The sequence below is a fragment of the Balaenoptera acutorostrata genome, chromosome 4, assembly GCF_949987535.1.
Source record: "Balaenoptera acutorostrata chromosome 4, mBalAcu1.1, whole genome shotgun sequence".
Lineage (NCBI taxonomy): Eukaryota > Metazoa > Chordata > Mammalia > Artiodactyla > Balaenopteridae > Balaenoptera > Balaenoptera acutorostrata.
The window spans coordinates 149,656,330-149,678,111 of record NC_080067.1 but is presented as its reverse complement, the minus strand read 5'-3'; the positions used below and the strand labels follow the sequence as shown (position 1 = coordinate 149,678,111).

Here is a 21,782-nt window from a genome sequence, read left to right as displayed (position 1 = left end):
AGGGCAGAGCCCAGGGCGGAGGCGGCGCAGCGTGAGGACCAACAGGGAGGCGCTGGCTGTGAGGCAGGGGCAGCCGGGCCAAGGGTCACGGGGGGCAGGTGGTGACAGGAAGACCTGGAACATCTCCCCCTGCCCCCTCATCACCCTGGACCCCCGCCAGGGAATTAGCAGCACTGCAGGACGAGGCAGGCCAGTCTGGGCGTCAGGGGCTCTGGGCCCCTTTCTGGCTCAGTCGACCCTACGCTGCTCCCCAACAGTGTGGTGTTTTCTATGCTTTCACTCTCTGGCAAACCTCCCAGGGCAAGGAACTTTCCAGGGGCAGGAGAGGGAAAGGGCCCCTCAGTCTTCTGCTCCTGGGTCAAGCTCTGAGGGTTAAGACTCAGGAGAGAAAGAGGGACGGGACATGGGGACCGTGCGGGTGGATTCTCAGCCGGCCCCTGGGTGCCCACCCCTAGGCGTGCCCACCCTACGGGTCCCCTCCCCCAGCGTGGGTGGGCCCGACCTCATCAGGTGAACTGGAGCTGGGGACAAAGTCAGAGGTTCGAAGCGTGAGCATTTCTCCTGCCGGCCTTGGGCACGTGGCCAGGAGCTGTGGGCAGTGCCGAGGAGCTCAGAGCCACGCTGGCTGACAGCCAGCAAGAAAACGGGGACCTTGGCCTCATTCTGCCAACAAGCAGTGAGCCGGGAAGGGGACCTGAGCCTCGAGTGTGGTGGCAGCCCCGCGACACCCGATCTCAGCCTGTGAGACCCCGAGCAGGGGCCCCACTACCCGCGCCCTGACTCCTAACCTACAGAGCTGCCACTTCCACCACCAAGTTTGCAGTAGTTCCTGACGCAGCAGCTATCCCATACAGGATAGTCCTGCAGCTATCTCCGGCGAGACTGAATAAATATTTAGGCAGGAAAGGGGGGAGGGGAGGGGGGAGGAAAAAAGGGAGAGGGGGTGACTACGAAGAGGGGCAGGGAGCTGGGCTGCCAGGGGCACGGGACACCCGAAGATCTCAGGTCCAGCCAGGGAGTACAGCCCCCAAAACACCGAACGTCAAAACTGGAAGTCATGCAGCTCGGACCCCCAAGCGAGATGGAGGAGGGGAAAGGGCGACAGGGGTGCCGGGAGGTGCGCAGGCACCCACGTGGGGCCGGACCCCAGGGGCTGGGGGCGGGCGCTGCCCTGGAACCACCAGGAGGGGCCGGGCGCAGACGGCCCGCCTGCCGTCCTCCACGGGCACTGGGGCAGCTGTTGCAAGACGCTGTGCAAACCCTAACTCAGGTGAACGCCTGCCAGGAAAGGAGGACAGAGGCGAGGCTGGTTTCCATCGTCCCTCCCCCGGCACCCCACGCTCCGTCGTGCTGGCGCTGGCGCCGGGGCAGGCCACTGCCCGCTTGTCAGGGATGCCCTGTGATGTCGCCTGATACCACTGGCCACACCCCATGTACAAATGAGGAAACAGGCCCAGAGCAGGCGGGGACTCTCCTGGGGAGGGACCAGGACCCGGTCTCAGCTGCCGGGGGGTCCCCAAATCCACCCCACCGCACTACCCGAGGGGGGTCCCAAACCGCCCTGGCAGGTCCCTCCCCTGTGTGAACTGTCTGCAGCACACAGGCCCCTCCTCACGCCCACCCCTCCCGGAACAAGACCTTCCCATGCAGCCCTTAGACTCAGCCTGGGTCAGAGCTACCCTGACAGTGCTAAGGAATCAAAGTAGCCAGCCTGGCTCCAACTGGTCCCGGAAACGACGGAGCTTTGGGCCACAGGAGTGTCTGATGAGCAAATAGGCTGATGTAAGCGCTTTAAGAACTTCGGGCTGTTGTTCTGGACCTTTCTCAGCAAGCCAGGGCGAAGAGCCAAGAAGCCCACGGCACGGCTGCCATCTCGTCATCAGGACGAAGCTCCGGGTCGGTCCACGTGTACCGGCACACGGCGGGGGGGGGGGGGCGGGGGGGTTCCCGAGACACGGCTAGTGAACTAGCTCGAGCGACCATCCAGTCTCCCGGGAAGAGAACCTTTAGCAGAGCCAATCATAACCGCAAAGCTATAAAAACACACTTGCTACTGGAAGCTCTGAGGTCCCTCAGACACAGTGATATCTGTTCTAGACCCCAACTGCTCCAGGAAACTGTAACTGAATGTCTTAGCCTGGTGATCAATAATCCCACGGTGGGGGCCCCTGGGGGTCCAAAAGCCTCCCTCAGGCTTTCTCCCCAGTGTACAGGAGGCCCTGAGCACAGGGTTTCTTTGGGGGTAAATGAAAATGTCCTAAGATGGACTGAGGTGACAGACACACAACCCTATGAATATACTAAGAACCACTGGATCGTATGGTCTGTAAAGTAAATCTCAATAAGAAAGACGAGGGGCCCAGAAGACCCTCATCCACACCAGCTCCTCCAGGGCCGTGCAGGGCCAGGCCCTCAAAGGAGCCAGTGCTCTCTGGAGACACGGCTGGTCCAGGGCTGGGGCTTCCTGCCATAACGAGGGCAAGGGAGCGAGCGCCTGGGGAAGGGTCTCAGGAGCCAGCCTGAGGGCTCCCACCAGAGACTGCACCAAGCAGTAATTTAAGTGACAGTAAGGGATTACGTACAACCACTGGATCAGACAGGAAACCATGGGCTGCTGACACGGATCAATGAGTAAGTGGAAGTCTGATGAGAAACGGCACCAGAATTCCAGAGCCCCCTCCTACAACACTGTGTTAGCCCCCAGGGGGAAGGTCACTTTCTCAAGACCCCCCCTCCCAGCTGCAGGGCAGGTGGAAAGCCCGTGGCCTGGGCAGGACCGAGGGAGAGCCAACGTCGCTTCTGCAATGCTCCCGCCCAAGAGGGCCTATCCGCACAGCGGGGTATTTACTACTCAGCCATAAAGGGAAGGAAATTCCGACATACGTCCCAAGGCGCGTGAACGCTGAACACACGCTGAAGGAAGCCACACACTGATTTTCACTATCTGAAAATCGAGAAAGCAGCACAGAAAGTAGTTAGCGGTTGCCAGGGGCTGGGAGGGGCCCAGGCATCCTCAGGGGTGAAAACGTTGTATGGAGTGTGAATCGTATCTCAATAAGGCGCTTAAAAAAACGATGCCCCCTTTGGAACACAAGCTTTCCTGGGGCACAATGGCTGGCGGTCGTATTTCATTTCCTCATTTTGCCCGATGGGAACGTTTCCTCACACCGGAGAAACGCTGCCAGAAACGCTGTCAGAGCAACTGCAACCCACAGCCCACCAGTGCCCGCAGCTACGTAACGCGGTTACAGTTGAAGGATCCTGAAGACACGGGAGGTGTTCATACAACGTGGCCTGAAAATGGTGACAGGAGAATGGCACTGGTTTAAGGACTGCAATCAGGAATGACTGCTGCTTCTTTCCCCCCAGAAACTTCTATACTATGGCTGCTTCCTTACTTTTCGATCAAAGGAATTTCAATAAAAACAAAAAAAATACCTGCCCGCACCCACAAAACAGCGCTAACAGCAGCAGCGCCCTCCCTCCCAGGGTCCCTGTTGGGGAGGAAGTGACGGCTCGAGGGTGTCAGCCAGGTCACCTCGCCCCTTAGCCAACCCTGCCCGCCAGCAGTCTGTGGTGGGCGTCTCCTGAAGCCGCTTTGGGGTGGTGAAAGGAATGTTCACATACTGAGGCCTGGGGAAGTCGTTCTGGTTTATGCATGAGCTAACTTGCATTTGGTGCTGACTAGAACAGCCTGCTTGTGGCCCATCGAACACACACTGTCCACCTGCTGCAATTATTAAAGCAGAGGGCGCACTGACCAGATAAATGTCCATGTTAAACATAAAGATGAAACGCCTCCCTTCCTGGGAGGCCAACGCTGGTCCTCCTCTGACGATAAGCCTCCCTCCCAGGTGCCAAGGCCACGCTGACTCGCTGTGTACCTGCTGGTCTGGTTTTTATTGAAACCTTGAAGGAATGTACCCCTGACTTCACGTTCTGTTCTGACAGGACAGAAAACTGTGCTGAAAGCCTGCTTCTCTGGAGCGGTCCTCAGAGTTACGACAGGCTGCCTTCCGGGTCAGAGTCCTCAGTCCGGCTCAGATAAAACTCTTTTCCATCCCTATCGCAGATTGTTTACTGATTATTTTTGCCAACGGGGAAAGGCACTAAAACTTTAAGGGACGTAGACTCTGGGACTTGTCACTACCCTCCCCGCTCCTGCACCCCACCAGCCCCACCCACCTTACAGCTGGACCAAAACGGGGTCCCCGGGCATCTACTCCAGGGGGGCCACGCTCACACATGGCTGGGCTTTGGAAACTGAGGTTCGGCTCCGGCCTCTACGGGTCCCCCCCAGGCTGGGCCTGTTGCCGGGCTGCACACACCTCGGCCCAGCAGAGGCCGGCCTGGCTGACTGAGGCGGCACGCACCCGTCACCCGGGCAGCCCTCGCCACGGCCACAGCCCTGCCTGGGAGCCACCGGAGCCCACACGGCACTATGTCCCGTTTCTATTTTCCATCTAGCTGGGACTCGGGCCAAGGGCTGAAACGGGATCCAAAGGAGCCGAGGGGAGGCATGCAGACGCCCACAGGGACCTCAGATCCAGCTCTGCCTCCGTCACGGACAAGGGGCGGGCAGGGAGCCGACCCTCCTGCCCAGGCAACGGGGTTGGCCCAAAGCACCGGTTCACTGTCAGCTCCCAACCCGAGCCGATAAAGTGCACGTCCAGACGACGCTGTTAACCCTTGGCCTCATCTTGCCAAGCGTGTCTGAGGACCACATCAACAGACTTCGGGTGCAAGACACAAACACCCCCAGAGAACCCGCATAAACGCACCAGGGCAGGACTGGTTTGTAGGCACCGCGTGGCACTTTATTTACAGACGCCCGGCGGGCAGCCGGTCCCCTGCCCAGGGAGGGTGCCTGCAGGGAGGCTCCAGTCCCGGGGGTCCGCCGGCCTGACCGAGGTCAGCACAGCCGCAGCACTTTCTGGGACGCAGGCGCTAAGTGAGGGCCCAACCCCCTTTAGTCCTGACCTCTGCCACTTCCCGACACAGTAAGTCGGGGAGCAGTCGGTGTCCAGAGTCTCGGGAACCCAGCCTGACCGTCCTGTCCCCTCATCCTCCCCGGAGCGCCTGGCGGACGTCACTTCTGGCCCTCCAGGGTCCGCTTCCTTTTCGCCTTTGGCGCCTGGCCATCGGCCGCCTTCGCTCTGGCCCCCGCCCAAGGCCGCCGCCGCCTCCTGGGGGCCCCTCTCCTGCCACGGCCCCTGGGCTGCTCCCGGGGCGCGGCGGGGTCAGGCCCTGCGCTCCGGCGCCGCCTCCCGGATGCCAGGCTCGGGTCTGGACACGAGGCCTCCTCTGCGGCTCTCCCTGAAACGGCAAGGCCGAGTAAACGAGGCGTCGAGAAGGCCGGCTCCAACTGCTGTGGTGCTGACTGAGGTGCCAGCCCCAGGGCGGCAGAGGACACACAGCGCTCAGCAGAGGCACCGACGGCCTCGGGCGTGGGCCCGCGTCGGCCCCGCAGAGGCCTGTGCCAGCGAGGCTGTGAGTTCCACGGCCGTCAGGCAGGCGAAACCTACTCGGGCTCCCGACGCCAGGGAGGCTGACCAGGAGGTGGGCCTTTAGGACGACCGGCACGAGGACAGAACAAGAAGAAAGGGAACTGGGCAAAGGCAGGACCTCTGGGGCGGGCGGGCGGGCCCAGGCTCAGTGCACACGGGGCCAGAGGGTACGCTGGTCGGAAGGGGCCGCTGGGAAAGCAGGGCCGGGCCTCTCAGTCAACGTGACAGCCGACAGTCAGCGTCCAGGGCCCAGCCTGGCGTGAGTACGCGAGCCAGTCCACGCCTGCTAAGCGGCCCTGGCGTGAAACGAGCTGGGCGGGGCTGGCCCGGGCCGGAGCAGGGGTGAATGGAGAGACCCTTCAAAGGACGCATCCCCAGGACTTGGGGCCAGCTGACCACACACGGATGACACAGGAGGGTCTCGGTGGGGGGTGGAGCCACCATCTCCCCCTCTTCTGTGTCCCCTTCCAGCCAGGGGTGCCTCTGGCTCCTGCCCCGCTCGGTGCTGTGGGCACAGCCCATCCCACTGCAGGGGGCAGCCCCAGGGGTCTACAGTGGGTACAGGGCTTGGGGTGTGACAGGAGCGCACGGACAGCCCTTAGCGAGGTCAGTCACGTTCTAACCACAGGCCTGTAGACAAGCTGGGGGAGGGAGGGGAGGGAAGGGGGAGAGGCAGGAAGGGGGGAGGGGCAGGAAGGGGGAGGGGGAGGAAGGGGGAGGGGAAAGAGGGGGGAGAGGAGGGAAGACGGGAGCGGGGGAAGCCTCTAAAATCAAGGAGGAGAGCTCAGCAAGGTCAGGGGCTCCCTGGAAGAGGAGGCACGGTCCAGGTCAGATCAAAGATGGAAAAGGGTCAGGAAGAGGCACCAGACCGGAGTCACAGGGAAGGAGAGTGGGGAACACAGGGAGTGGCCCACGGGCCAGACAGCAGAAACAGCCCCCGTGCAGCGGGGCGTCGGGGCCAGGGCGCCACATCTCCAGGACACACGGGCAGTGGGCGCTGGGGGGCAGCAGGCTGGGGAGGGGGAATCACGCCTGGAGACAGGCCTCAGTCACAGGTGACACGAGCAGGGAGGAAAGAACGCAGGTAACGAAGCCCCAGGCCAGCAGCCCACCCGCCAGGCCTACCTATCTTGTTCTGCAGCTGGGATTCGAACAAGCGCTTCTTCATCCTCACCCGTCTCCCACCCCGCGGATTCCTGTAGGCTTTTTCTGGGATGTCGTCCTCGGGGAAGAGGCCTAAAGACCAAGGCGGGCCATCAGGAGGCTGTGGGCTGGGAGGCTACGGTCTGTGCGTCCACGGCCACCAGCACAACGGCCGCGAGCTCCGGGCAAGGAGGCCCCGGCCGGACTCCGCCGCAGCTGCGGGCAGCTCATTGGGCACCAACAGACGGCGCCCGGAAGAGCCGGTTCCTGGGGCGCTGGGACACATCTCGCTCCATCCTACAGACGCTTATGTCGGGAAGGGGCTGGTGACCTTTCTGAGTCCCGGTGGGTCTGAGTCACACAGGTGTGTGCGTCAGTCTAAGCCCACCAGACGCACCCAGTATTCATGCGTTCCACTGAACATACATTTCACCTAAAAACCACTACCCCAGCGTGAAGTATTTGGGAGTACAACCTGACTGAGGGGTGGGCGGGGGGAGGCAGAAACACGGTAAAACAAGGACACTAAACTGATGGCGGAACCAAGGTGGCGGACATGCAGGTGCTCACTGTAAAATCCTTTTCAACTTCGCCACGTGTCTAAAATTGTTCATAATGAAATGTTGGGGGAAAAACGCTTACATCTTCTACCTTAAACCTTCTAGGAAACTGTCTTTCAGAACAAGTCACGCCGGCTCCGCCAGCCACACGCCGAGAAGTGGAGTTGGGTGCTGCAGCGCCGAGCAGCAGGGCGGCAGGCCTGGGCACTTACTGGAAATGCAGGTTCTTGGGCGCCAGGTCAGCCCCTCCCGCACACTCAGCCCTGAGATCCCCCAGGCTTCACTAGGACAAGGGCCGCAGAGGCCCACGGCCTGCCTCCCCCAGAGAAACACCACCTCCGGCCTCTCTGCACCCATCCGCACTGTGGGAGAACACGCCACCCGATCCACTGCCAAGAGGACGAGATGCCGTCTGGGCCTGGCGGCCCAATGCTCACCTTCCGAGAGGGCCTGCAACCTGAAAGAACAAGAGACGGTCACCCGCCACGGCCTCTGGAGAGGGGGAGCCGCCCCCGGGAAGCCCCTTCACACCCGAGCTCTGAAGACGGCTGCCCTCCCACCCGGCTGAGGCCACCAGAGAGCGGAGGGGCGCGGACACAGCGGAGGGCCCGGGCTACTCACTTCCGGATCACTTTGTAGAGGCGCTTCCGGTTCTGCGGAGGGGTGTCCTGGCGACTGGCCATCTCGAACAGTCTGTTGGCAACGGCCTCGTAGTCGAACTGTTTCACAGACAGACACCGTGGAGGCCAAAGTCAGCCCCCGCCAGGTGCTCCCAGGACGGGAACCAACGGAGAGAACGAGCCCGAGGACCACACGCCAAGGCTGTGCCCCCAGGCCCCCGCAAGCGCTGTCCCCAGCACACGCGGCAGCAGACGCTCCGGGGCCGCGCCGCCCAGTGGATCGCGAGAGGCCGCAAGGCGAGCCTCTGCACGACTGTAGACCCTCCGGGAGAAACAAGTAAAATTAATCTGATAAATTTAACCCAAGCTACCTAAATTCTTATTAATTCATCAAGTAATCAACTTCTGAAATGTATCAGGAAGGACCCTACGTGTCCAAGTCGCCTGAAGTCACAGATCCTGTCCGCTGAGCTCTGACCCCGAGTGGGGACCCAAAAAGCCCCCACTCAGCACACGCCACCCTGGCGGCCCCAGCGCCCTCGAGGGGAGCTGCAGGCAGACCTGGGGCAGCTGTCGAGCAGTGAAGCCGGAGCCCAGCCTTCCGGCGCCCAGCCCCCAACTCCACTTTCAACAAATCTGCGCTTCTTTCTGCAGACGAGGCTCCGGGGCACCTGCGCTCCTCCGAGTCCCGGCTGGACGGATGCCACCCCGCTCCGCCTTCCAGAGGCCGAGAGCTCAGCCCACGTGGAGCCCGGCCACCCACCTGGAGGACGGTGCCGGCGCTGTCCTCCTCCTCCTCCTCCTCGTCGTCTCCCGCCTGCTCCTTGCCCGGGTCAGGCTTAGCCCCACTGACGGAGCCTAGAACGAAAGGGCCCCAGGGACTCAGACACGCCTGGTGCTGCAGGTGTCACGGGGCCCCAGCACCTGGGAACCAGAAGCCCTGCCTGCCAGGGCCCACACCTGGGCAGGGGAGCCCCTAGCACGGGATAGCAGGGGCACTGACGGCCTCGCCCCGAGGGCAGCAGTGCCCACACTGGCCTGGAAACGGGAGCCATCCCAGAGAAGGTGGGGCCCGACCAGTCCTAAAAGTGAAACCAGGAGGGGATCATGAGTGGGCATCTTAGGCAGAAATCGCAGGGCCAGAAGTTCCAGGATGAGGAAGAAGGGTGGCTGGTCCAGCCACGGCGCAGCCTGGATTGAGGGGCGACGGGAGATGAAGCTTCCGGTGAGGAAGCTTTTGCTGGCCAGACATCTGGGGCCCTGACATCACTACCTACAGAAGACAGGTTCGGTCAACAGGTGGCTGAGAGGGACAGGCATGTGTGGCGCAGAATGACGACAGCAGGGCTGCAGGCAGGCCCTAGGCCGCCATGGGCCCCTGGGTCAGCCTGTGCCGGCGACTCGGGCTACTGAGGAAGAGGAGGAGGGGAAGGGAGGGCCAGGAAGGACGTCCGAGACAGCCGGACAGTGTGGCCGGGGTGCTGACCGACGAGAAAGCCCAGGGGCGCTCCAGCAAGGGCACGGGAGTCAGAGGCCACAGAAGTCAGCCCTGGCTTCTACCATCAAACTACCTTCCACGAGGGCACAGGACCGGTCAGTGGGGAAAGGACTGTCCCCTCAACAAACGGTGGGGGAAACACTGGACATTCACATGCAGAGGAATGAAGTTGGACCCTTACCTACCACCATATACTAAAATTAACTCAAAATGGATCAAAGACCTAAAGAAACAATAAAACTCAGAGGAAAATGTAGGGCAAAAACTTCAGGAGACTGGATTTGGCCACAATTTCTTGGATATGACGCTGAAGGCACAGGTAACAAGAAAAATTAGACAAACCAGACTTGATAAGACCTTTAAATTTTGTGCATCAAAAGGGACTAGCAACAGAGTAAAAAGGCCACCCACAGAGCGGGAGAAGATACCGGCAAATCAGGTATCTGGGGAGGGGTTATTATCCAGAATATAGAAAGAACTCCTAAAACTCAATGTCAAAGAAATCTGATTCAAAAATGTGCAAAGGACTTGAACAGACATTTCTCCAAAGATGTATGGACGGCCAATAAACACATGAAAAGGTGCTTGACACCAATAATCATCAGGGAAATGCAAATCAAAACCACAATGATACTACTTAGCACCCACGAGGATGGCCACTACCAAAAAAAGACAACAACAAATACTGGTGAGGATGTGGAGAAACTGGAACCCTTGTGCACTGTTGGTGGGAACGTAAAACAATGCAGCCGCTATGGAAAACAGTATGGCAGTTCCTAAAAAGTTAAACACAGAAGTACCATATGATCCAGCAATTCCACTTCTGGGTATAGACCAAAAAGAATTGAAAGCAGGGTCTCAAAACAGATATCTGTACACCCATGTTCACAGCAGCGTTAACCACGACAGCTAAAACGTGGAAGCAACCCAAGACTCCACCTACCAATGAATGGAGAACAAAATGTGAAATACGTACAATGGAATATTATTAGGCCTCAAACAGGAGGAACGTTCTGACGCATGATACGGCATGGATGAACCCTGAAGACGTTATGCTGAGTGAAATGAGACAGACACAAAGACAAATACTGTCTGGTCCTACTGACACGAACCACAGAGTCGTCAGCAGTCAGATTCAGAGACAGGAGGCAGAACGCTGGGTGCCAGGAGCTGAGCTGGGCAGAGGGAGGAACGGGGAGTGTTTAACGGGGACAGCTTCACTTTGGGAAGATGCAAAGTTCTGTGGATGGACAGCGGTGACGGCTGCACAAGCGCACTTACGCATGGTCAAGGTGGTAAACCTTACGTTATGCGTATTTTACCACTAAAGGCAAGAGCAGAAAAGTCCTGAAGCTGGTGGACAACACACACCCCTAAGGCCACAGGACACAGTGCGCAGGTCACCCGGAGGACAGTCATGGGACCAGCTGGCGTCCCACGAAGACCCACTTTAGCATCGAGGTGCACAGGCCAGACTGGACACCACTGACGCGGAGCCCACAGGCCCCGCCCCCAGAGGCTTCAGGGGGACGTTCACAAGTGCTACCTTCTACTCGTTCATTCACCCACTCACTCACTCATCCAGCGCGATCGAGCGGGCGCCTCCTCCGTGCCAGGTGCTGCTCCGAACACCAGGTACACAACATGGTCAACAGTCCCCGTCCTGGCGGAGCTGACATCCGGTGGCGGAAGCCGGGCCAGAAAGATGAACAAGTGATTTACGTAACTTCAAGTGACTTATGCCAGAAAGTGAGAATCACCATGGAAACGCCCAGTGAGCGAGGAAGGGTCGGGGCTGGGAGGCTGCACTTTAAACAGGGTGGTCAGGGTAGGGCCTGGAGGCACAGAGGGCAGAGACCCTGCCAGGGAGGGGAGAACAGGGCAGACGCCCCGGGGCAGGAGCAGAGCCCAGGAAGCCATGAGGACACGGACGGCCACGGGGCAAGGGTGAGGAGAGTGAACAACACGTGTGCTTGTTTCCAAGGCCACCCTGGCTGCAGAGCCGAGAACAGACTTCGGTGGGGAGGGCAGAACCGAGGGGATGGGACAGGAGATGAAGGCAGGGGCCCCGCAGAGCCACCGCGGGCTCAGGCCAGGACAGGCCCGTCGCCCCGTCAGTGCGGTCCTCACCCTCAGGGGGCTCCCCAGACGGCGTGTCCCCGCCCCGCTCCTCCTCCTCCTCCTGCAGTTCGTTCACGAGCTCCTCGACGGCCAGCGGGGCCTGTTCCACAATCGCCTCGAAGACGCCTCGAGTGACGCCGTGCAACACCAGGGGGCTAAAGGGCAGCCGCAGCAGAACCGCCGTCAGGCTGGACCCGCAGGGAAGAAAGACCGCCCCCCCATGCCCGTCTCTCCTGACCCCAGCCCCTCAGCCCCGCCGGCCCCTGCTGGCCCGTCGTGAGCACACGGCATTTCCTAAGGGCAGTCCCCTCGGGGACTCCGCGGAACACAAGAGGCGAGCAGGAGGGAACTGCACTCACTCCTGAGTCCGGGCGGCGACCGTGCAGAAGGGCCCAATGAGCCTGAGGTTCTGGTCCGCCGTCAGCTGCGGGGACAGAGCGGGGGCTCAGTTCCTGGGCCGCAGGCACCCGAGCGGCCCGGCTGCTGCCCTCGCCCTGCCGCCTACCACGTACCTCGCGGGCGCCCACTTTGGTCAGCTCCTCCAGGAAGATCTCGATGAAGTGGCTCTTCACTCCGTTGGGGGCCTGGCTGTCGGGGTGCAGGATCTCTGTCATCAGAAGCTCCAGCAGCTGCTCGGTCTGTCTGGGGAAAGAAGAGGCAAGTCCAACAGCAGCACGAGGGGCAACAAGGCGATGGGTTCACTCTGCCTGAGCGGGGGGCTCTGACGGGACACAGTCACAGGCAGGCGCCCCGTCCACCAACACAGGAAGACCCAATGACCTGGGCCTGTGGCGGCACAGAGGACTCCTGCGATCATGGATCCACGGGCAACAGCCAGGACCACGACACAGGGCAGGACTGAACCTTGGCTATAAAGAAAGAGCCCACCGTGTCTGGTGTCCCTCCTGTCCCCGCTGGGAACTGCGCGGGAAGGCTCACCAGGACAGAGCAAACGCAAAGGGAGACAGATGCCAGAGAAGGGGACGAGTTTGCCTCCCGGGTCCTGCTGGACCGGGCCTGTGGATGGTCACACATCACATATCAGACCTCACCCAGGCACGTGGGTCTCAACGGTCTCAGAGGCCTGGGGATCCCAGATCGGAGAGCTCCAGAGACCGGTCTTTAGTGGCCCAGACGCACCTGAAACTCCTGGGTGCTTGTTAATATACAGATACCTCCACCTGAACTGTAAAGCATGTACCCTTCAGAAAGCTCCCTGGGCAGTGCTGACGCTGGGGTGCCTTCCATGACTCAGCGGAAGGGAGGCAGGCCAGGGGCCAGGGACCTCCTCTGCCAGGCTGCTGACAACACTCACATTCACATGGGCAAAAATGTTACACTTACAGCCTGCTACTCGTAAGAACGGAAAAGGGCTACAAGAGCAGATACAACGAGCAGGGCTGGTTACCCCAGGGCAATGGGAGGTTACCGGTTTCTTCAAAAGGATCTCTGCACTGAATTGCTAGTGACAGTGAGGATGGAACTACTTTCACGGTAACAACCACACCCCCAAAATTAACAGAAATAAAATCGTCCCTTTAACACTGAGCCCGGCTTCAGTCACCAGCCACCCCGGGATAACATGACTCTAAACGCGGAAATGAGTGAGACGCCAGCCTCAGGTCTCCACAGAGCTTTAAGGATGAAAACCACTAGAAGAGGCGCCCTTGCCCGAAATGTAGTCGCCACAGCCATTCTCAACCTATAACAGCAACTCCTGTAACTGCAGTCCACATTCTCAACCTATAACAGCAACTCCTGTAACTGCAGTCCAAATCCTGCTGACCTTCTATGGGGGCCAGGGGGCTGTGAGGCCAGGGACTAAGAGTTTGTTAACTCCGCTATTCAGAGAATGAGAAAGTCCTAGAATAACATGGCCGTAAGCTGCATTCTCTAGTCTGGCAGCTATTCTGACATCTGGGTCCTAGATTTATTATCCTTGGGCTTAAAAATAAACTCTTTTACCATCACTTTTTAATCACAAACCAATTCAAAATATACTGTTTCTAAGCCCTCTCCCCCAGTGCCCGCCCTCCCCAAATCATGCAGCATCAGGACACTGGTGTGAGATGTTTCTGACACATTCTCAGTAAAATGAATAAGCAGTCTGCTACACCACTTTTGGACCATGCAATCAGGCAACACTTTAAAAGTATCAATAACTGTCAGGGAGTCCCCTGGTAGCCTAGTGGTTAGGATTCCGCGCTTTCACTGCCGTGGCCCGGGTTCAATCCCTGGTCAAGGAACTGAGATCCCACAAGCCGCGCAGCGCAGCCATAAAAAATACATGTATATATTAAAAAAAAAAAAAAAAAGTAATTGTCTGCTGGAGTTAAAATTGCTTTTCAATGTTTATAAAAAGTTTCCTGAGTTCTTTATATTGAACATCCATCACTCTCATAAGCAGAAAAAAGGTTTTTTTTTAAATTTTAATTAATTCCAAAAACTTTAAAACGTGAATGCTCAGAAACCCACTTTCTGTTGTGATCTCAGACTGCCCCCGGGAGGTTTGGAAACCTGCTGCTGTAACCTGGATGCAGAGCTTCAGGTGAAGGGGCAGGTCCAGGCTGCAGGAGCCCCGCCCCTGCCTGGTCTCCAGGAGGGGTTGTGGGAGGAGCTAAGACGCAGCAGAGCCCAGCCCAGCCCCACCTGAGGATCCCACCCGGCTGCCAGGTGCCAGGGGAGGCCTGAGGTCAGCCAGAAAACACAGGCCCTTCCAGTTTGGAGGGACAGACACAGGCACCACTGTCAAAAATGTGAAGTCTGGACAGCTCAAGTATTTGCAGAGCTGAGAGCAATGACCGCAGACGACAGAGCTGAAGGCGCCGCGGTTTACAAGAACACCCGCTCAGCTGCGCCTCCTTTGGTGAGGACTTAGTTCTGATCCGTAAGAGCCCACGGTCAAGGCTGAAACAAACATTCCCACAAGCACGTGCACAAACTTTATTTAAAAAATGCCTTTGTTTCCAGCACTAAGTCACCCTTCAACATAAAGCTGGCAAACGAGTAGAGGAGAGACCCAGACCGGCCCGAGTGGCACAGGCTGCCGCAGGCCGCTCTGGGACACTGACCTCTCGTCCCATCCGCGCGTCTTCAGGGCCTTCAGTGACTCGTGCAGGACCAACCGCATGAGCTGTGGCACAGGAGGGGACCCCGTTAGTGGCACCCCCCAGACCTCCCCTCTGCCCCGGGTCGTCTGGGCATCGCACTGCACACGGCAGGCCCTGGAGAGCTGCTGGGGACCTGGGCCTGCGGGAGGCGCCCAGCCTCCCAAGAGCAGCAGGACGTCGGGCTCACAGCAGGGACACGGGAAGTGACCACACACCACAATCAACGGCTACGAGGGTCGGGCTTGTTTCCAGAGTGAAAACGGGACAACGTGGAGCTCCCCCAGGAGAGCGGAGCCTCGGAAACACCAGGTCTGTGCTGGAGACTGTTTCCTCTGAGCTCCCGTTTCCTCTGAGCGCCGCCTGAGCTCCTCCCCAACCAAGGGAGAAACCAGTTTCCTTCTCTGCCCACAATCCCCAGCACAGTGGCTGACTGCCCGGTTTCCCTACCCATGTTGGGTTCCAGGCATGAACCCAACAAGCCTGCAGGGGGGACCCGTAGTGGTGAAAGGTGACAGAGGACACCTGCGGTGCGGCCAGGAGGACCAGCCTCTAGAGCAGGGCTGCGCTGCCAGACGTGGCCACAGGGGGGTCGTGGGAAACAGGCCGCGGACAGCAGCAGAACCCCCGACCTAAGGCCCAGCACCGCATCCTGGGACACAGCCCCGTTGTCTTATGAGTGGGCGTTCTGTAACCGTGCAAAGCCCGGCACCCGACCCCCCCACCCACCCACACGCATCAGTGCCTGTCCTGCTTCTCTCCTGAGCCCCGCGCTTGCCCACCAGCTGTCCTCACTTTAACACCTGACATCACACACGTGGTGACCACGTAACCCTGGACCGAGACGGAGCGGGTGACCGGCCTGAGGGGCAGATCACAGGGACCTGTGCTCAGCAAGGCCTGGCCGCTGCCCCGTCCAGTGTCCGCATCGGGCCACCTGCTCTCGGACAGCAGCACTCATCTGGGGACTGTCCCCAGTCCCAGGGGACACCAGCGCAGTAACAAAGCTGCAGCTCAACAGGGGCAGTAGCAACACACAGTCCAGTTTTTCCTGCATTTCTGAGTGCAGATCAATAACCTAAATTCACCAGAATGCAGCGCAGGAAAGGAGAAAGACAAGGAAGATTCTGCACGCTATTATATAAACTGTCCCTGCCCAGGGGTCTCTGTCCAGGGCCCGAGCTCTAAGCTTTGCTTTCATGGCAGCCAAGAAGCAAGGGCTTCGCCACCGAGTCTCCCCCAGGGGCAACTGTGACCCTCCTCCCCTGAACCGACAGTTTGTGCAGAACCCTGGCATGCGCACCCCACGTGAGGCCGAGGCTCCCCTCATGGCCTGACTAGGCTCACAGGGAACAGACCACCCAGCAGCCTTGGTCCTTGGCACTGCTGGGGCGGTGGGGGGCTCAGGGGCCGGGATGCTGGACGCCGTGCCCCAGCGCTGCAGGGACCCCCGCGGGGAGCGAGCAGCTTCCTCACCATGTAGAACTTGTCCAGGCGCAGCCTATCGATGCCCATCCACTCGCGGTTCATGGTTTGCCAGAATGTCTGCAGGAACAGGTGCTCTGGTGGGAAGAAAAGGCCAGAGGAGAGTCGGGAGGCGGGGGGGGGGGGGGGGGGGGGGGGGGGGGGCAGGGGAAAGCGGCAGCTGCCTCGGGAGGGGAGCGGAGGGGAGGGGAGGGGAGGGGAGGAGAGGGGAGGGGAGGGGAGGGGAGCGGAGGGGAGGGGAGGGGAGGGGAGGGGAGGGGAGCGGAGGGGAGGGGAGGGGAAGGGAGGGGAGGGTTAGGGGAGGGTTAGGGGAGGGGAGGGGAGGGGAGGGGAGGGGAGGGGAGGGGAGGGTTAGGGGAAGGGAGGGGAGGGGAGCGGAGGGGAGGGGAGGGTTAGGGGAGGGGAGGGGAGGGGAGCGGAGGGGAGGGGAGGGGAGGGGAGGGGAGGGGAGGGGAAGGGAGGGGAGGGGAGGGTTAGGGGAGGGTTAGGGGAGGGGAGGGGAGGGGAGGGGAGGGGAGGGTTAGGGGAGGGGAGGGGAGGGTTAGGGGAGGGGAGGGGAGGGGAGGGGAGGGTTAGGGGAGGGGAGGGGAGGGGAGGGGAGGGGAGGGTTAGGGGAGGGGAGGGGAGCGGAGGGGAGGGGAGGGTTAGGGGAGGGGAGGGGAGCGGAGGGGAGGGGAGGGGAGCGGAGGGGAGGGGAGCGGAGGGGAGCGGAGGGGAGGGGAGGGGAGCGGAGGGGAGCGGAGGGGAGGGGAGCGGAGGGGAGGGGAGCGGAGGGGAGGGGAGGGGAGGGGAGCAGAGGGGAGGGGAGGGGAGGGGAGGGGAGCGGAGGGGAGGGGAGGGGAGGGGAGGGGCCATGAAGAAGCCCTGTGTCAGGACCGCGCATGGCACCGGCCTCGGGGGTGCTGAGCCCGAGTGTGCTGAGCTGGGAGCAGTGCTATGGATTTGGCTTAAAAACGGGGCTTTTAGGAACCTTGGAAAGAAAAGCAAATCCCAGCTACAACCGCAAACTGAAGCCGCATCCTCTGAAGATCAGGCAGAGGATGATCTGATCAGCGCTCAGGCCGCTTCTCCCCGCTCAGCCACTGCCACTGCCCCACCTCGGCTGGGGCTAAGGACCCTGCCAGGCGCCCATGCCCTGCCCCAGCACTCGCCCCACTGAATCCACTGACCTGATCAAACACAAAACCCTGCCAATAACAGTATGTCAGAACCGGAGTGCTACGGGCTCAGCCAGGTCCCCAGCCCATACCTTGAATCCCTAACCCCCGATCCCTCGGAATATGACTTTATTCGGAGACACACTCTTTAAAGAGGTGGTTAAGATAAAAGGTCAGTGGGGTGGTCCTAATCCCATCTGACTGGTATTGTTAAGAGGAGATCAGGACACAGACACACAGAAGGACGACCACGTGAGGACAGAGGAGGAGACGGCCGTCTATACGCCCAGGAGAGAGCCCTTGGGAGGCCCCGACCCTGCTGACGCCCTGACCTCGGGACACAAAGGGCCGCCCACCTTTTCTTTTAATATTTATTTATGTATTTATTATTTTGCTTGCACCAGCTCCTAGTTGCGGCACTCGGGTTCTTCATTGCGGCATGCGGACTTCTTAGTTGCAGCACGTGGGATCTGACCAGGGATGGAATCCGAGCGCCCGCCTTGGGAGCGCGGAGCCTTACCCGCCGGACCACCAGGGACGTCCCCAAGGGGCACCTCTTATCTCCCACAGGACAGGCCTTCAAGTGTCACCAAGTGAACGCGCTGTACCTGGCCTTCTACTGAGCACAGAAACGCTTCTGAAGGTTCTTAGAAGGTAAAAATTATAGAGAATGGATCTCCTCCAGTGACTACTCAAATGCAGTTAAGAGACTCTGCCGAATGGAGAAAGTAGTTACTGTAACTGCACACTCCCTACTTTTGACTACTTTGCCAGCTTAAGCATAACTGCACTAAACCCACCCACACAGCCGGGCCACCACCAGCATTGGTCCCGGGGTCCACGCCAGCGATGCTGCCCAGCCCTAGCTGCCCTCGGAGCAGGGCAGGGGGTGTCGCAGACGCTAGCGCCCAGGCCCCACCCCCAGAGCTTGACCTGATGGGACCAGGGTCTAGACATCGGGATTTCTAAAGACACAACGGGCAGGCCGCAGGGTTGAGAACGGCTGAAGTTGGTCAGAACAAGAACACACGAGTCAGAAAGATGCTCTGCAGGGCCCTCACCACCATCAGGCGGGGTTCAGTCAGACAGCTGCTGGCACTACACCGCTTCCCCCGTAATTGTGAAATATAAGGGTCAGCCCTCTAGACCCCTGAAGCGAGTCTACTCCGGGCAAGTGAGCGAACACGTGCAGGACGAACAGAGCAGCATCTCCCACGTCAGCACAGCAGACGCCAGCTGGGACGGGGCCCTCACTCCCGCTCTCGGAACGCAGGCCTCGTGTCCAGGGGCTGGCGGGGATACTCACGTGCCTCTGTGGTCTGGAAAGCGTGGATGAGCTGGGAAATGGTCCTGCCAAGCTCCTCCTGCGCAGGAAACAGAACGCACGCCCTCAGTCCTGAACGAACGTGATCCCACAGCGACGAGCAACGGCGGTAAGACAGACATTCAACTGTCCTCACTCGTCGCGGGATCCGGCTCCACGGGGCCTCGCAGCCCAGCGGGCTTGGGGCTTGCAAGTCTCACACTGGCTGCGAGAGGCCCGCCCTGAAGGCCAGGGCCCACAGGACCTCACAACAAGCAAGGGCAGGGACTGCCCGCGTGACCAACGCTGAACCCCGCGCAGCGGAGGCTGACGAAGGAAGGGGCGGGAGAGCAGGAGCCTGGGAGCACACAGCCACCTGACCAGCAGAAAGGGGGCTGGCGGGACCCCTGTGAGCTACCGGCTGCCTGCCTGTGTCACTGTGCCAGCCATCACCTGGCGCGCTGGCCAAACAGACGATTCCAGAGCCTCCCCCGAGAGCTTCTAGTTTAGCAGGCGTGGAATACAGCGCAGGAATCTGCATTTTAAATAAGTACCCTCACCACCCAGGTGATTCTGAACAGTAAACAATTCCCACTGGGAAACACTTCTAAAAAGGCTAGTACCTTAGGGCAATGAAACTACTCTGTAAAATACCATGACAATGCACGTCATTGTACATTTATCCAAACCCACGGACTGTACATCACCAAGAGTGAACCTTAAGGTAAGCTGTGGACTCTGGGTGATGACCACGTGTCACAGAGGTCCATGGACTGGGACAAAGGTCCCACGCTGGTACGGGTGATGACGGGGGAGGCTGTGCTTGGGGGGGGTCAGGGGGCACGTGAGAAAACTCAGAACCTCCTCCTCTCGTTTTGCTGTGAGCCCAAAACTGCTCTAAAGAATAAAGTCTGTTTTTCTAAAAAAGGCTAGCACAAAAAATACTTGTCTCAGAAGCCTTGAATTCTGTCCCCTGGTTTCCAGCATTTCAGCACTTAATTGCCATCTCTGACAAACACAGAACAGACAACCCGGTGTTCAGTCATGATGTACACTGGCAATCAACAGTGTTGCTGCGGTGCTCGACTCAGCCAGTGCAAGACTCACTTTAACCCAAGGCCCTGGACCCTCCGGCCATTAAAAGCAAAAAAAGTATCGAAGCTGTAAAACTGTGCCCAGCATGTCTGCAGTAGTAAAATGAGGGTCGACAACGTGCTCGCCTGTCCTCCCACTGTTACTGCTGCCCTAACTCCTTCTGTACCCTCCCAGGCACTCACCTGGAGGAGTGGCTTGTCCTGCATCCACATACAATAGAACAGTCCTTTCCACACCTTCAGCAGCTCGTCATGAGTGAAACCACCTGCACCAAAAACAGCAACACTCACAACAGATGAACCCAACTTTTTAGTGCCAGAACACAGCCAGAGAAATGTGAACGCCTGAATTAGACCAAAGTCACCTTACTGTAAAGGTACCTGGACCTCCCTCTCAAGCCATCCTCCCAACTCAGAACCTGCTGGGCCTGTGGCTGGAAGGACTCCCCCAGATAACTGTCATTTCATTCATTCAGTAAACGTTTACCGAGAATCTACAAGTAGCAGGCGCTGTACTCCATTTCTGTAGATTCAAAATTGAGTGAATCACCATTTCCTGGTCTGGATGGTGCCTACTCAGGTGAGTCTGTTGGCAACAATTCACCCGGCGTTACACCTGGGCTTTGTGCACTTTTTAAATTTTAAAATTACAAGTTACCTCATTCAGGGTCGTTATGAAGGCAGATACTGAACATATAAAATCACCCAACAAGTATGTACTGAGGTCCTAACTACGTGTCTGGCACCCTGTTCCAGAGCAGTGGTTCTCAGACTTAGCAACAGGATCACATCACCCAGAGGGCTTCTTAAAACGGATTTCTGGCCCACTTGTCAGAGTTTCTGATTCAGCAGTACGGGGATGGGACCCAAGAATTTGCATTTCTAACAAATGTCCAGGTGATGCTGAAGCTGCTGAAGGGGCCACGTTTTGAGACCCACATTTTGAGAATCAATTCGGAAGCATGTTCTCTGAGGACTGTACACTACGTGAAGCTCAGACGACAACCCAATAATTATACAAGAAAAAGACTACCAACAGTGATAAATGCCGCTCTGAGGAAAAAACGCAGGGTGCCCGAACAGTGGGTAGCAGGGATAGCGGGATATATGGGCTGATGCGGGGGCCGGTTCCCAGAGGAAGACAGGTCTTAACTGGGAAGAGGAAATAAGGGGCTGGGGAGGGGAAGCCTCCGCATAGGGACACGTGGCCACCGCAGCAAGAGGTGAGCGCCGCGCACCTTCAGGGCAGCCAAGGTGGGGAAAGGGCGGAGGGCCAAGCGCTCAGGCGGGAGCGCGAGCGGGAAGCGGGGGACGGGTGGAAGCATCGCCGCAGGCCCCATCCACTCGGCCCGACCACGTGGAGGCTCCACGAGGTTGGAAGGTCCCCTAGCCCGGGTGGCCGCCCCGCGCCCCCCACCCGGCCCGGCCGCCGAGGCGCCCCCGCCCACATGCCGCCAACCCCGCGCCCACCTTCGGCCCGCTGAGTCCTGGCGACAATGTATTTCCGGAGTTTCCTCACCGCCCGGTCTCGGGTCACCTGCTCGTTCCCTGCCAGGCGCTGCGCCAGCTGGATTTCTGGCGGGAGCTGCACCCGCGGACCCATGGCGACCTCGCCGAGACCCCAGGGTATCACCTACCGCACCGCTTCGCCTGGCCGCACGACGTGACGTCACACGACCGCGCCGGCTTCTCCCAGGCGCAGCGTGACATCACACGCCCGCGCCGGCCTCTCTCGGACTCGGCGTGACGTCACGTGCCCGCGCCGGCCTCGCCCGGGCCGCACGCCACTGCCCTCTAGTGGCAGGGCCCGGAATGACAAATCCATCTGGCTCTGTCTTGGCGGACAGTCACTCTGGACACAGGCAATTAAAAGGAGGTCATTAAGCGTTTGCCCGCCTTTTGGGGAGTGGGGGGATGCTGTAGTTCCCCCCCGGCTGCTGAGGGAAGGCACTTCGTTAGCAACGAACGCCAGCGAGCACAGGCAGAGGAAAGCCCCCAGTGAATCCAGTGAATGTTGGGTCAGCCAAGGTCATCACAAAATGCCACGACGGCTGGGGGAAGGTGGTCGGGGCGGGGGGGCGGGGGGGGCGCGAGTATCGCCCCCGCCCTCAGTGGCCTGCCGCTGCCGGCCGGTGCCCCACCCTGCAGCAGCATCACCCATGGGGCAGGCTGCACTGGCCTCGTCCA

The 21,782-nt window shown here is 59.6% G+C and overlaps 1 protein-coding gene across 1 annotated transcript; it reads right to left on the bottom strand.

Moving 5' to 3' along the window:
• Window positions 1-4,787: 4,787 nt before the first annotated feature.
• RRP1 (ribosomal RNA processing 1) lies at window positions 4,788-21,300 on the bottom strand. The gene is made up of 13 exons (XM_007172667.2): window positions 21,066-21,300; window positions 19,779-19,861; window positions 18,505-18,562; window positions 16,033-16,118; window positions 14,521-14,582; window positions 11,962-12,091; window positions 11,809-11,873; window positions 11,459-11,604; window positions 8,594-8,688; window positions 7,832-7,929; window positions 7,648-7,667; window positions 6,633-6,743; window positions 4,788-5,316 (listed from the first exon to the last, which is right to left on the bottom strand). Exons 1-13 carry the CDS (start codon window positions 21,196-21,198, stop codon window positions 5,090-5,092), a joined length of 1,314 nt encoding a protein of 437 aa, XP_007172729.2. The 5' UTR covers window positions 21,199-21,300; the 3' UTR covers window positions 4,788-5,089.
• Between the last annotated feature and the right edge of the window lie 482 nt (window positions 21,301-21,782).

Bases quoted from the DNA above. Each gene is read 5' to 3' on its own strand.
- RRP1 (XM_007172667.2), bottom strand. From the start codon at position 21,198: ATGGGTCCGCGGGTGCAGCTCCCGCCAGAAATCCAGCTGGCGCAGCGC. The intron at 18,563-19,778 runs GTGAGTGCCTGG...TTTCCTGCGCAG, and splicing joins AGGACAAGCCACTCCTCCAG to GAGGAGCTTGGCAGGACCAT. The intron at 5,317-6,632 runs GTAGGCCTGGCG...TTGCCGTTTCAG, and splicing joins CCAGCTGCAGAACAAGATAG to GGAGAGCCGCAGAGGAGGCC.